Genomic DNA, 16081 nt, shown 5'->3' on the forward strand with positions numbered 1-16081 from the left:
CCCGCCTCCCGGCATGCCCCGGGGCCGCCCCGACCAATCACCGCGCAGGCCGCCCGCACGCGCCATGGCAACCCCGACGCCGCGCCTCCCCCTGCCCTGCCCTTTCTCTTCCCTTCTCTTCCCCTTCCTCTTCCCTTCCCCTTGCCTTTCTCTTCCCTCCCCCTTTCCATTCCCTTTCCATACCCTTCCCCTTTCCTTTCCCTTCCCCTTACCTTTCTCTTCCCTTCCCCTTTCCTTTTCCTTCCCTTTCCTTGCGCTTTCCCTTCCCCTTCCTTTTCCCTTCTCTTTCATTTTCCCTTCCCCTTCCCTTCCCCTTTCCTTTCCCTTCCCCTTACCTTTCTCTTCCCTTCCCCTTTCCTTTTCCTTCCCTTTCCTTGCGCTTTCCCTTCCCCTTCCTTTTCCCTTCTCTTTCATTTTCCCTTCCCCTTCCCTTCCCCTTTCCTTTCCCTTCCCCTTACCTTTCTCTTCCCTTCCCCTTTCCTTTTCCTTCCCTTTCCTTGCGCTTTCCCTTCCCCTTCCTTTTCCCTTCTCTTTCATTTTCCCTTCCCCTTCCCTTCCCCTTTCCTTTCCCTTCCCCTTACCTTTCTCTTCCCTTCCCCTTTCCTTTTCCTTCCCTTTCCTTGCGCTTTCCCTTCCCCTTCCTTTTCCCTTCTCTTTCATTTTCCCTTCCCCTTCCCTTCCCCTTTCCTTTCCCTTCCCCTTACCTTTCTCTTCCCTTCCCCTTTCCTTTTCCTTCCCTTTCCTTGCGCTTTCCCTTCCCCTTCCTTTTCCCTTCTCTTTCATTTTCCCTTCCCCTTCCCTTCCCCTTTCCTTTCCCTTCCCCTTACCTTTCTCTTCCCTTCCCCTTTCCTTTCCCTTCCCTTCCCCTCCCCTTTCCTTTCCCTTCCCTTTACCTTTCTCTTCCCTTCCCCTTTCCTTTCCCTTCCCTTTACCTTTCTCTTCCCTTCCCCTCTCCTTTCCCTTCCCTTTACCTTTCTCTTCCCTTCCCCTTTCCTTTCCCTTCCCCTTACCTTTCTCTTCCCTTCCCCTTTCCTTTCTCTTCCCCTTACCTTTCTCTTCCCTTCCCCTTTCCTTTCCCTTCCCTTTACCTTTCTCTTCCCTTCCCCTCTCCTTTCCCTTCCCTTTACCTTTCTCTTCCCTTCCCCTTTCCTTTCCCTTCCCTTTACCTTTCTCTTCCCTTCCCCTTTCCTTTCCCTTCCCCTTACCTTTCTCTTCCCTTCCCCTTTCCCTTCCCTTCCCCTTACCTTTCTCTTCCCTTCCCCTTTCCTTTTCCTTCCCTTTCCTTGCGCTTTCCCTTCCTTTTCCCTTCCCTTTCATTTTCCCTTCCCCTTCCCTTTCTCTTCCCTTTCCTTTTCCTTCCCCTTTTCTTCTCTCCCCTTTCCTTTCCCTTTCCGTCCCCTTTCCTTTCTCTTCCCTTTCCTTTTCCTTCCCTTTCCTTCCCTTTTCCTTCTCCTTCCCTTTCCCTCCCTTTCCTTTTCCTTCACCTTCCCTTTCCCTCCCTTTCCTTTTCCTTCATCTTCCCTTTCCCTTCCCCCCCTTTCCTTTTCCTTCCCCTTTCCTTCCCCTTTCTCTTCCCTTTCCTTTCTCTTCCTTCCCTTTCCTTTCTCTTCCCTTTTCCTTCCCTTTCCCTTTCCTCCCTTTTCCTTTCCCTTCCCCTTCCCTTCTCTTTCACTTTCCCTTCCTTTCACTTCCCTTTTCTCTCTCCTTTCCCTTTCCCCCTTCCCTTCCTCTTTCCCTTCCCTTTCCTTTTCTTTTTCCTTCCCTTCCCCGGCCCCCTCAGCCCCGCTCAGAGGAGCAGGCCGCGCCCCTCTTGTGGGACCACAGCCAACTTGCTGTGGCTCAATCAATCATAATAGTGGTATTTATTAAGTGCTTCCTATGTGCCTAGCACTGTTCTAAGCGTGGGGGTAGGTAACACTAACAATAATAATAATGATGGCATTCGATGGCATTCGAGAAGCAGCGTGACTCAGTGGAAAGAAACGGGCTTGCGAGTCAGAAGTCATGGGTTCTAATCCCGGCTCTGCCGCCTGTCAGCTGTGTGACTTTGGGCAAGTCATTTAACTTATCTGTGCCTCACTTACCTTCATCTGTAAAATGGGGACTGAGACTGTGAGCCCCAGTGGGACAACCTCATCACCTTGTATCCCCCCCAGCACTTAGAACAGTGCTTTACACATAGTAAGCGCTTAACAAATATCAGTATTATTATTAAGCGCTTCCTATGTGCCAAGCACTGTTCTAAGCGCAGGGGTAAATAATAATAATAATGATGATGGCATTTGTTAAGTGTTTCCGAGGTGCCAAGCACTGTTCGAAGTGCGGGGGAGTGGGGGCAGATACAAGGGGATCAGGTTGTCCCACGTGGATCTCACAGCCTTAATGCCCATTTTAAAGATGAGGGAACTGAGGCCCAGAGAAGTGAAGTGACTTGCCCAAAGTCACAGCTGATGACCGGCAGAGCCGGAATTTGAACCCAAGACCTCTGACTCCCCAGCCCGTGCTCTTTCCACGGAGCCACGCTACTTCTCTATTAAGCGCTTACTATGTGCCAAGCACTGTTCTAAGCACGGGGGGTAGATAATAATAATGATGGCATTTGTAAGCGCTTACTATGTGCCAAGCACGGTTCTAAGCGCAGGGGTACATAATAATCATAATAATGATAGCATTTATTAAGCACTTACTATATGCCAAGCATGGTTCTAAGCACTGGGAAGGATACAAGGTCATTAGGTTGTCCCACGTGGGGCTGACAGTCTTAATCCCCATTTTACAGATGAGGTAACTGAGGCACAGAGAAGTGAACTGACCTGCCCAGAGTCAAACATCTGACAAGGTGCGGAGTCGGAATTTGAACCCATGACCTCTGACTCCCAAGCCCGGGGTCTTTCCCCAGAGCCACGCTAGGCAATCAGGTTGTCCCAGGTGGAGCTCACAGACTTCCATTGTCTGTGGAATTGTACATTTTAGCTAGTCCACACACTTGGCTTCTCTCTTGCCAACCTACTCTCTGTACCTCGATCTCGTCTATCTTGGCACTGAGCAACTTGGGCAACGCGTGGTGGCTCAGTTACCTCGCCTAGCTCGTTGAGGGAAGGGAACGTCGCTGCTTATTGTTGCGTCATACTTTCCCAAGCGCTTAGTGCAGGGCCCTACACACAGCAAGCGCCCAATGCATACACACTGAATAAATGAATGAATCCGAATGGGGAGGGATTAAGACTGGGAACCCCAAGTGGGACAGGGACTGTGTCCCACCTGATTAGTTTGTATCTACTCCAGCACTTAGAACAGCACTTGGCACATAACTGGGTAAACATGTAAGTGCTTAGTACAGTGCTCTTCACACAGCGCTCAATAAATACGACTGAGTGAATGAAACACCTGCTGAACGTGTTTGTAGAAAAATGATCTGGGGAAGCAGAGTGAAGTATGGACCGGAGTAGGGGGAGACAGGAGGCTGGGAAGTCAGGAAGAAGGCTGATACGGTAATCAAAGAGGGTTAGGCTAAGTGACTGTATTAGCATGGTGACATTTGGATGGAGAGGAAAGGGTAGATTTCAGCGATGTGGTGAAGGAGGAACGAACGGGATTTAGTGATGGACTGAATATCTGGGTTGAATGTGAGAGATAGGAATCAAGGATAACACCAAGGTTAGGGGCTTGTGAGACAGCAAGGATGGTGACACCATCTATAGTATGAGAAAGTCAGGGGAGGACAGGGTTTGGGTGTGAGGATAAGGAGTTCTGTTTTGGACATAAACTTGAGGTGACGGGAGGACGTACAAGTAGAGATGTCTTGAAGGCAGGAGGAAATGCGAAACTGCAGAGAGGGAGACCGATCAGGGGTGAAGATGTAGATCTGGGTATGATTCCAGATAGAGGGGCGTAGTTGAAGCCATGGGAGTGAATGAGTGGGAGTGGGTGTAGATGAAGAATAGAAGGGGACCCAGAACTGAACCTTGAAGGACCCCCCCCACCCCCCAGTTAGGAAATGGGAGGCAGAGGAAGACTGAGACTGAGGAAGGAGGAAAAATACCAAAATAAGCAGCCAGAGAGATAAAAGGAGAACCAGGAGAGGACAGCAGAGTCAGTGAAGCTAAGGTTGGATAATGTTTTCAGGAGAAGGGGGTGGTCGACAGTGTTGAAGACAGCTAAGAGGTCAAGGAGGATTAGTATGGAGTAGAGGTCGTTGGATTTGGCAAGAAAGAAATCATTGATGACCTTTGAGAGGATGGTTTCTGTGGAGTGAAGGGGGCGGATTCCAGATTGGAGAGGGTCAAGGAGAGAATTAGAGGAGAGGAATTTGAGACACCGGGTAGAGACAACACACTCGAGGAGTTTGAAGAGGAATGGTAGGAGGAAGATGGGGCGATAACTGGAGGGAGCTGTGGGCTAAAGGGGGGATTTTTTTTTTAGGACAAGGGAGACATGAGCATGTTTGAAAACAATGCCACTCCCCATCCCTCACAAACCTATGCACCCTCAGCTCCAGTCTCACCAGGCCCAACAGGTTGGCTGGCTCTGTGCCATGACTGCATTCTCCCCATCCTTCATGGCTACCCCCATCCCCATTCCACAGAATCACCCTCTCCAGTCCAGCAGCCAGAGGCCTTCAGAGCTGAGGGAGGTGAAAAAGGAGGGGGGCGAAAGAAGGGAAATCAGCAATCCCCTTGCTCCATAGTCCAGTCAGACCCCAAAATGTTTCCCTTGGATGGGGAGCAAGAGAGGGAGGATTAGGAGGAGGAGGGAGTCAGGAGAGAGAGCCAGGAGGGACAAGGTGAAGGGGGATTGGGAAGATCACTGGAGAACACGAGATTGAGAAACTTTCCTAAGATACCTACCGTGAAGGAACAACATCAGAGGGTGCAGGAAGAAGGAAGGGACAGGATTCCATGATGGTAACAGCAGCCTCTGCCCCCTCTGGCTTTGAATCTCTGGAAGGTGCCTGGTGGTCATCATCTTGGGAGGGTCAGGAGAAATACAGCCACCACTGCTAGGCACCGCCCCAAGGCAACCACTAACCTCACTTACCATCTAAAGCCAACTGTGGAAAGGGCCTCACTTTGGGAAGTAGCTAACAAAGAGACCCTTTCATCCTACAGCAAGACTCTATCCCTGCACCTATCCTGTAGCAATGCACTAAATAGTCTATGCCTTAGTCGTCTGAAATTTAATCTCCCAAAACTGATAATTTACTACCTAAGAATGAACAGGTACTAAAGAATCCCTTTAGGTAACTGTTCTTTGATTTTTTTTCCCTCATGAATTGCCTAACACACAGCTCCACACACAGTATGCATTTTATAAGTTCTATTGGTTGACTGCAGTGTGTAACGATTTCCTTAACTACTGCAAAGAATAGTTTTCAAAGACCCCAAGTATTTTAAATTCCTTTAATGAGATATGGAACCCATTAGGCCAGTCTGGTTTTCAGCCAGAGTGTCCCCTGTCCCGAAAGGTTATCAGATGCTTTTATGTCTGGTATCATTTTCAGCTTTTGTTCCTGCTGCCAAATTTTGCTTCTCCAAAGTGGCATCCATGTCCTGGGGACCTGGAAAGGAAATGCATCAGCTCTAGAGCAAGTGATCACCTGGTCAGGGGCCGTCCCACTCAGAAATGTTTTAAGTTTGGGGTAACTCGGTATGCTTCTCCAAAATGGAGCATTTGATGTCATGGTGTTACACTGCCTTTCTGATCCCATATATGTGACACCATGTACATATCTGCCATTCAAGTACCATCAGTTGCTGCCCTAATTGTACTGGATACACTGTCAAAGCACACATGAGAAGCCCACAGAGATACAATAATAATAACAATAATACAACTAAATTTTGGTATTTGTTACACACAATGTGCCGAGCACTGTACTAGGCGCTGGGATGTACAAAGTTCAGACACAGTCCCTGTCCCCCCCATCAGGCCCACAGTCTAAACAGGAGGGAGAACAGATATTGAATCTCCATTTTACAGGTGAAGAAACTGAGGCACAGGGAAGTCAAGTGATTTGCCTAAGGTCACAGCCAGCAAGTGGCAGAGGCAGGATTTGAATTCAGGTCCTCTGACTCTTGCCCCTATGCCACATTGCTACTCTATGCAGAGAAGTACACTACAAGAACACTTGTGAGCAAAAGGAGTAAGCTAAAAATATCTTGGTGTCAGAAAACGTATTTAGGCACTGGGATAATTGGACATAGTATTTTGAGTCTTAGACCAGTCTTCAATCAATCAACTGTATATTATCGAGCACTTACTGTTTGCAAAGCATTACACCAGGTGCTTGGGAGAGTACAAAATACAGAGTTAGCAGACACATTCCCTGCCCACAATGAGTTTATAGTCTAGAAGGGGGGGATGGGCATTAATATACGTAAATTACAAATATGTACATAACTTCTGTGGGGCTGAGGGAGGGGTGAATAAAGGGAGCAAATCCAAGTGCAAGGGTGATACTGAAGGGAGTGGGAGAAACGGAACTGAGGGCTTAGTCTAGGAAGGCCTCTTGCAGGAGATGGGCTTTCAATAAGGCTTTCATAGTGGGGAGAGTAATTGTAGGATATGAAGAGGGTGAGTGTTCTAGGCCAGCAGCAGGACATGGGTCAGAGGTTGGCAGTGAGATAGATGAGATTGAGGGTCGTCAGTGAGATAGACGAGACTGAGGTACAGTGAGTAGGTTAGCATTAGTGGGGCCAATTATGTGGGCTGGGCCGTAGTGGGAGAGCTGCGGTGTAAGATAAGAGGGGGCAAGGCGATTGAGTTCTTTAAAGGGGATGAGAAAGAATTTCTGTTTGATGTGGAGGTGGATGGGCAACCACCGGAGGTTCTTGAGGAGAAACATTCACGTTCACTGAATGTTTCTGTAAAAAAAAAAACATCTGGCCAGCAGAGTAAAGTATGGAACGGGGTGGGGAGAGACAGAAAAGGGAGGTCAGCAAGGCGGCTGATCCGGTAATCACGGCAGGATAGGATAAATGCTTGATAAGCCTTTCCGGGACCTTTTTCAGTGGAGCACAAAATAGGGTTTTCTCATTATATGAACTGTGTTTTGACAAATGCCTCTACATTTCTGGCCATTAAATTTTTGCTTCATTTTAAAAACACTTTTAAATTAAATACCGATGCTATAACATCAGGAAACAGCATAGCCTAGCGGAAAGAACACAGGCCTGGAAGTCAGAGGACTTGGGTTCTAATCTTAGCTCTGCCACTTGGACAAGGCACTTCACTTCCCTGTGCCTCAGTTTCCTCATCTGTAAAAAGGGTATTAGATCCTACTCCCTTCTACTTAGACTGTGAGTCTCATGTGGGACAGGGATTGTGGCCAACATGATTATCTCATATCTCTCCCTGTGCTTAGTACAGTGCTTAGCACACAATAAGCTCTTAAAAGGTACCACTATTATTTTTATCGTTATTATTACTAGCAATAGTAATACCCCTTAGTACAGTACTTAGCACACAAAGAGCACTTAAAAAGTACCACTATTGTTTTTATCATTATTATTACTAACAATAGTAGTACCAGAAGTTAGAGGTGCACTTGTTTTAGTTGAAATATCAAAAGTTGAAACAGTCACTGGGTTCATCAGCTGCTTTGCTGGCTTACTATTTTCTTGTCCCTTCCCTTTATACTCTCACCGTCCCCCCAGTTGCCCCTCACAATTTTATGTATAGAACCCCAAATAAACTTTACATCATTATGCAGCTAATTTAGCAGAACTTCTTTAAAATAAAGTTTTTCCAAGCCTAAATCCGAAATAGGTGCCTTACTTCAGCTTATCCTGAGGAACAGCATTAGGAAACCCTATGCATACCCTTGGTGGAGTCTACTGGGCAAGTGGAATACATGTGACCATACACATTTAAAATGAAATGAACAATTTACTCATTCCTTATTAAGACTCTAAACTGGAGTATGTTGCTTGACCCATGTGGAAGCATCAATTCCCAAATATTTTTGGCAGCCACAATTCTAAAATGATTTTTCCCCTTTCGCTTATGTGGATAAAAAAGTTTGCAATAACAATATCTGCAACCTTTGTCTTTAACACTTTGAATGAAGCTTTAAGGTTCAAGTTTGTATTTGAGATTCAATATACAAACATGACCGCAAATTTCAAACTCAGGAAATAGTTGGCCTTACAAAATTAGAGCATAGCAAACAAATATATTTTGTACAAACTACGTAATTTTGATATACAAAGATTCTGTTTATTACATTGACAATGTACAACCATTACTATTTACAATGCCCCAAAAGTATATAAATCACAATTTAACATTCTGCTACTCACAGCCACTATAGTTTAGGAGGTAGCTTTTATTAATGAAATAAACTGAAGCCACATTTCCCATCAGGTGTGTCCTATCAAATAATTTACAAAACAAAGATAAAAATTCATTGTATGCACAGTATGTACAAGTTTTCTTTCTTAAAATTGCCATCTAGCTTACAACTTTGAAAAAAGAATTTTCCAGAATTCCTGGTATGGCAGTGGGTTTGCTGTTGGTTGAATATGTTGTTAAACAAAAGTCCTCAAATATTTATAGATTTTACAAAGGAGACTTCCTATGGCATCCAGACCAAAGGATTAAATTTTTTTTTCCCATTTCCATATACTTTGCCCCCACCGGACCCTTTTGAATTGTCCCTGACCACCTTCTGGCCAGTGGAGTCCATGAATGGGGCCCAGGTTCAACTTGGAACCTTCCAAAGCTGGACAATCCATCCACTCTGTGGCGATTGGTAAATGACTGCTGCAGTCCCCTGTGACATCTGTTAACAGCTCTAAAATTGCTAAGTTTCCATCCTGGGAGTAGTTTAGGCACTATGTCAGAATAGGAAAATGTTTTGAGCTCTCAGGAAAAGCGCTATATAAAAATCAAAGTTATTATATGATTAAACTATAATTACTCCCAATTCCACCCAAGTAAAAGAAATTATTACTCACAATGAACTTTTGTTTTCAGCATAATGCAAACTGCAGTTGGATTGTGCAGAGGTGTCTTTTCCATCCACTTTTGGATACAAAATAACAACTGGGCCAAAGATATTGCGAAATTTCCGTTCTGACTGCATAAAGTCTCTCTACACATTTGAAAAAAGTCCTTCTTCAGAGCTAAATCCATAGAACATTGAGGCCTTGCTGTTCTCTAGGAATGGGTCTATCACATAATACTGAAAAAAAGTTACCGCAGTTTCTACCTAAACAATGTGCAACTACCAAAAATGAGTTTCATTCTACTATTTCTGACAGCTGTTAACTTCCCTATTTCATGTACACAGATACCAGGGTTCATAGAATGCTGAAATAAAGTTTGTTACCCTAGCAAATCAAATCTAGAGAAATAAAAATACACATCCGTAAATACGGATTATGACTCGATTGCTCTCACAGTTCTATTTGGGGAACTAATCCCTCTTTTGGCCCTGCAGTAAGATTCCTGAGATCAATAATGCTGAATTACTATACAGACCTAGCAAGAGATTTTTGTCTTCAATTGCTGAAAGTCACATTTAAAAATAAATTTCTCTATTAACAGCTGTCCTTTATATTGTGCTTCACTGGGAAAAGTGGAAAACTTGCTTCTCACAGACCAGATGATGCAAAGTAGAACAGAGTACAACATGAAAGGCTTCAAGAAAATTTTTCAAAAGAAATGACACATGACTTAGCAAGGATAAATATACGAGGCTGCACACTTTTCTTTTGCCCAATTACAATTTAGACACCTATTCTCTGAAAATCCACATGTGGAAAAGTTTACTGCCCACTTCTCTTCTTACTAGGGACACCAGGCAGTAAGTAACTACAGAAGGGTTTCTGGATGAAAATTCAGAAGGAGTAACCTCGGAAGCATTATACTTAAAAAAACAAAAAACAAAAGAGCGTAGGTGAAAGGAATAACTTATTAACAAATCTTTTCAGTCTTTAACTCTTGGTATATTGTAAGCATAGCGGACCAAAGGAAACCCTCGACTCTGATAGAAGCAGGCACGCCCACAGGCTTGCACTTGGTCCGAACTGTCCGAAACAAAGGAGTCCTCCTCGTCCGCGTAATCAGAATGAGCAGACTGGGTCCCGCAGTCAGACCAATAGCCATCCGATCTTTGGCAAGGTACCACTGCTAACGCAGGGCAGCTGTGTGACTTTATTAAGTGTTTGCAAGATACTGGCTTTGTTAAAAGAAACGATTCGCAGCAGTCACACACAGTCAGGTTTCCCTGAAGGTGCGAATACATGCCGCAGTCGTAGTAGAAATCCTGCGTCACACAGCCGCCGTGGCTGTTGATGGAAACCGCCACTGATCCATTTCTCTTGGTGATATGGCGCCTCAGTAACTTCCAGTCTTCCTTGAACTTGGGGTTGAAGAAGACGTAAAGTACCGGGTTCAGGCAAGCAGGCAATGGGAAAAATATCAGAGTAACAGACTTCATTATCTCAGGGCTGATAGAGATCGCAGTGATCAGGGGCGCAAATGAAAAAAATGCAACAGGGCAGAAAAAGATGCAGTTGGTGAAGATGAGCCAGGCAACATGCTTAATCATGCTGGACTGAGAGTTCTCGGAGAGGTCCTCTTTTTCCAAGTTGCAATAAAGTTTAGTGTAGATGACGGCCATCAGCAAAAACGCTAATGAGTTGAGAAGTACCAAGGTGACCGTAAAGCCCAAGGAAGGGGTCTCCCCAGTGGGGAAGGGCAAGCAGAGCGGGGAGGCCGAATATTCCCCTCTGTGGAAGAGCGGCAAGCAGCCTGCTACTGTGGCACAGAGAAAAGCAAACATGGCAGCGATCTGGAACTGCCTAAGACGCTTGCTTTTCCCCTTCTGGAGGATCTCCCTCGCAGACAAGCTCCGTTCGATGGCTGCCAGCATCAGCAAAAATATGGCACTTTCTGATGAGAACACCGCAAGAAACCCAGCAACTTTGCAGCCGCCGCCAGTCTCCCACCAAATGCCGAATTCGGAAAATCGTCCCCAGGAGACAGCATCGAGGAAAGTTAATATACCGGTGTAGATGCCCATGAATAAATTAGATACGGAAATCAGGCCTATGAACAGTTTGGACGAAGGCAATGGAGTACAAGACGCAAATATAGTTAAAATGACCAGCAGGTTGAACAACAGCGCAACTATGAATATAAACCAGACAGTGAGACGGATCATCCAACTGCCCAGTAAATAGTCGCAAGGCTTAAATGCACCTAAACAGAAAAAAGGAGAAAGAAAGGGATCATTTAAAAACTGACACTACTGCATATGAACAAATAACTTACCAAAAGATCAAACCCATTTTGTGGAACGCACAATACTCAACTGAATGACCCAACACAGTGACTGAAATTGACTGTGGTTTCTAAATATTTCAGTTCTTGAATGGTGCTAGATTTAGTATGGATATTTTCCTCAATATTCTGTATAGAAACAAATTGTTTTTGCATAATGTCTCCTTCTCTACACTTCCAACCTGAACTGTGCAAAAGGTATTTCTTTTCCAGTATCCAATTTGCTCTGTGATATTAACTGCAGAATAAGGGTCACATCTTGTTTATTTAAAACTTTACAAGACAGAAACAAGACTTTTGAAGGGCCACAAAATAAAGTGCTGCAGTACAGTTACTGTGTAATACAAAATCCATTTTTTTTAATCTTTGATCTTTAAGTCAGTAAGTTGTCCAGCCTTGGTTTTCACCTGAACTTTATGGAGTTAGATAAGCTATGCAAATACACTAACCTGTGACTGAGAACAGTTCTTCACAGAAATGATCAAAGATCAAGGTAAAAGCTTTCCAGGCCTAAAAAAAACACTCTGACTTAAGGACTTGGAATCATTTGAGTACACCCATTTCTAATTTAAGGGCCAGAAAAATAAACATTTCTTTTCTTTAAATTTTTTTTTCCTGGATTAATAGATATACCATATGTCATAAACATTTCTTTTCTTTAAATTTTTTTTTCCTGGATTAATAGATATACCATATGTCATTTCTATGAACAGTTGGGTTCTGGTTTTTGGAAGTTTTACCTAGAACTGAATCCAACACTAAAATTTATTCTATAAGATTTATATTAGGACTTTATACAGTCTAACTCAGAGGGGACTCATGGGGAACTGAACCTATACCTCTCTGAGATCTATTTAGACAGACAGACTGACTTAAATATCCAAATCTTGGCTTTAGGATATTAACTTTTTCTGTCATCTATTAACGGATCATCATATCAAAGTAGAAAGAGAAAGGAATGAGACATTAAAAAAAAAACCAACATAAAGGAGAATTCAAACTTCAATTGCCAAGCAACTAAGGAAAATTTCCCACATTTGTTCCAGCTGAAAATTTTGCCACTTGGTGTTACCTGTTGAGGGAACGCAGTGAATTATTGTTTGACTGTGCTCTTCATTTTCCGCGCTGCTTATATCAGTGGCATCAACTGCACCTGAGTATATAAAACATGCATGTTTCAATAAAGGAAACTAAGACTGAATTTTAAAATATGCTCAATTTCATTTGCTGTTACAGGATGCAGCAAACCTTGATTTTCCCTATCTTTGTTTTTTAAAAAAAATGTACATATTCAACCCCAGGAGAACTGCTATATAACTAAAATGTAGTAGCACCTTTGCCCCACTTTATCCCATACTTAGAGGTTTATATACTCTCCAAAATAAGGGAGAGAGAATTAGAGACAAATAGGATTTGTGCAAACTTAAATGCCTATATGTATTTTAAATTACATGTTTTAGGTATGGAAAACATATATAAAATTACATTGCCTTATAGACTTAATGCCAAACTTCATCCTTTTCTTTCATTAATACACGCTGTTACAAATTTCAAAAGAAAAATTGGACTTTCCTTCTTCTTCAGGAACATGAGCATGGATTAATGGCATTTTAGAAAACATTCCTCATTTCTGAGTTTTATCGAGTACTTGCCTTTATCATGGCTTAGGGATGCATTATGATCATGGAGGCTGACATCTCCTGCGTTTGAATTCAAATACGAGTTGCAATCCCAAAAGGCACAGCACTGATATGCGTATGGAACAGTTAAAGACCTAGAATATAGTTAAATAAAAACTCATAAGGACCTTTTGAAAGAAATATGAAATACTAAAATATACTAAAGATTCTATATACGACTGCTGCATTCACAAGTACTGTTATGACTTTTCACTTTTCTTTCCTCCCTGTTTTTTTCCATCACAATCATTTTCATACATCAAATATAAAGGTTCAACTACGTACACAAACTTGACTTTATTAAGTGACCTCTTCAGAGACTTTTAGATATTCAAGATGTAATGCAAAAGCTAGGCTTGAACTTTTAAATAATGTGTTTTTTAGAATTCCCCATTAATAGTGGTGTTTGTCAAGCCCTTAATACATGCCAAGCACTGGGGGAGATACAAGATGATTCAGGTTGGATACAATCTTCCAAATGGGGTTCACACCTCTCAACCATGTCATGCCTCTTGCCTGGAACGCCTTCCCTCTTCATATCTGACAGATGATCACTCTCCCCACCTTCAAAGACTTATTGAAGACACATCTCCTCCAAGAGGCTTTTCCCAACTAAGCTCTTGTTTCCTCTTCTCCCATTCCCTTCTGTGTCACGCCTGCACTTGGATTTGCTCCCTTTCTTTGCCCTTCTCTCAGCCCCATATCACTTACGTACATATCCGTAATGTATTTATATTAATGTCAGTCTCTCCCTCTAGACTGTAAGCTCTTTGTGCTCAGGGAACGTATCTACAAGCGCTATTATATTGTTCTTGTCCAAGTACTGGAACAGTGCTCTGCACACAGTAAGAGCTCAATAAATACAACTGACTGAGGGAGAACAGGTATTGAATCCCCATTTTACAGATGAGAAACAGAGTCACAGAAATGCCAAGATCATATAGCAAGCAAATGGCAGAGCCTGAATTAGAACCCAAGTCCTATGACTCCCAGGCCTGTGTTCTTTCCACTAGGCCATGCTGCTTCCCCGTCCACCTATAGATTAGATTCTGACAACAAATTTTCTGCAGGTGCCAAAAAAATTCCCCAAATTCTTCTCTCTATACCCATCAGCTTTTTTGAAGGAATAATCATTTTGACTTCTTTTCTCAAAGTCCCAGGTCACTCTGCTGTAGTGTGGAATCAGGTCTAAAAATGCTCAAGGATGGCAGCTTCCAGGAAACAGACAAAGCAAAGACTGTCTGTTGCTGTTTTTTGCGGTTTGGGAGCATTTGGTAACTTTCTTGGCAAATGAATTACCCCCAAAACAACAGAAGAAACACATACAACAAACCACACACCATACCTAAGATTCACAAAGTCCTTTGCAGCCAAAGGTTCCTTCAACTGAAAGTTGCCAGCAAGTTTTAACTGGTTTAGCCCATTTAATCCTTCCGTGGGAAATGAAGTCAATTCATTGAAACTTAAGTCTCTGAAAATGTGAATTTGAAACCAGAGGTTAATATTCTAAGATGTTTTCATAAGTAAAACATTTGAAAGATACCATCAGGGATTTAGACATTTAAATGAACTTTGGGGTACATGAGACACTTAAGTCACCAACCCCTCCTGCTCACCGGAAGCAGCTATTGAATGGTTTAGCAAACTAGAAATCAATGCATCTTATTCAGCTGAGCGGAATGCCATTTACCCTTCTCATTAACAAAAAAGGGAAATATTTTGACAGAGCCTTCGCAGCCAAGTGGCACAAGCGTAACAGTATTTCAGTTTGTAATTACTTTAAGTTGTTATTGCTGTATAAAAGTGCCTACTTACAAGTTAGTTATTGAACCAAGTTTGGTGAATGCCTGATTGTGAACTTCATGGATCCGGTTTCGACTAAGATCGCTGCAATTATAAAAATGTTCCGTTAATCTTCCCCTATAAGATTTCAGGATGTCAGCTATTTGGACAGCTTTAGAGTTGGAAAGAGTCTCTGAATAACCTGATAAAGTAGCAAAACTTCAATCTTGATTAATACCATTTTGGGGAACACACCCTTTAAAATAGTTTATTTCCAAGTAATGTTCTCCAGACAGTGATTATTTTAGCTGGCTTAAGAACAATTATTAATTTCCTGCACAGTAGAAACTGTTCAAATGGAAAGGATACAATCTGTGGTGGATGAGGAGGCCGCCTTACAAGTAAGGTGAAAATATGACAAGATTTTATATTTGTAGCTATTAAGGCCTAGATAAATGGCAAGCAACAACAAAAAAAACCCTTTATAAGTATAGGGAGTCTAAAAGATTGCAATTTTAATTCATTTTTCAAGATGGGAAATTAAAAAGACTAGCATTCTTCCTTCCCTGCCTTTCATCACTGTAGTTTAACTATTAAAAATTAGAAAAAAAATTCAAACATGAGGTAGCCAATTTAAATTGTCTGCCCTTTAAGCCCACCTGAAAAGGTGAATGTGCTGGTGAACTTAATGAGAATCCTTATCTGTTGCCACAAGATGAAGCAATGTCCAAAAGGTGTCATTTTTTTCCTTTCTAAAATCAAATGTTAACAATCCCGCCCCCCCACCTCCAAATTACAGCAACTCTGCCCTACCTAGACTATTATATCATGCTATCAAACTTGCATCTTAGTTAACTTAAACGCCACAAATCAAACCCAAGTACAACTTTTAAAGTACAATTTTTGAAGCACACCATAGAAATATGACAAGAAGCTTAGTGTACAACGTGGCCTAGTGGAAAGAGCAAGGGCCTTGGAGTCAAAAGGACCCGGATTCTAATCTCAACTCTACCACATATCCGCTGTGTGATCTTGGGCACGTCATTTTACTTCTCTGTACCTCAGTTTCCTCATCTGTAAAATGTGGATTAAGACTGTGGGCCTCATGTGGGACAGGGACTGTGTCCAACCCAATGATCCTGTGCCTAACCCAGAGCTTAGTACAATGCCTGGAACACAGTAAGCACTTAACGAACACCACAATTATTATTATTAAGTCCCTGTAATACAAAACTGTATTTACCTACATCGGTAGGTAAAAATATCAGTAGGTAAAAATAAGCCACAGCATTCTAAAAGTGGATTATTTTTTAAATGTACTTTAAATTTGA

General features: G+C 42.7%; 1 protein-coding gene across 1 annotated transcript in view; it reads right to left on the reverse strand.

Moving 5' to 3' along the window:
- Nucleotides 1-8192: 8192 nt before the first annotated feature.
- LGR4 (leucine rich repeat containing G protein-coupled receptor 4) overlaps nt 8193-16081 on the reverse strand; it is a 97372-nt gene continuing 89483 nt past the window's right edge. The window contains exons 14-18 of the mRNA XM_029060317.2: nt 14784-14855; nt 14314-14439; nt 12942-13063; nt 12362-12442; nt 8193-11208 (exon numbers count right to left, since the gene is read on the reverse strand). Of these exons, the coding sequence (XP_028916150.1) occupies nt 9932-11208; nt 12362-12442; nt 12942-13063; nt 14314-14439; nt 14784-14855 (1678 nt within the window). The 3' untranslated portion in view covers nt 8193-9931. The remainder of the gene's footprint in view (nt 11209-12361; nt 12443-12941; nt 13064-14313; nt 14440-14783; nt 14856-16081) is intronic.

The sequence above is a fragment of the Ornithorhynchus anatinus genome, chromosome 3, assembly GCF_004115215.2.
Source record: "Ornithorhynchus anatinus isolate Pmale09 chromosome 3, mOrnAna1.pri.v4, whole genome shotgun sequence".
Lineage (NCBI taxonomy): Eukaryota > Metazoa > Chordata > Mammalia > Monotremata > Ornithorhynchidae > Ornithorhynchus > Ornithorhynchus anatinus.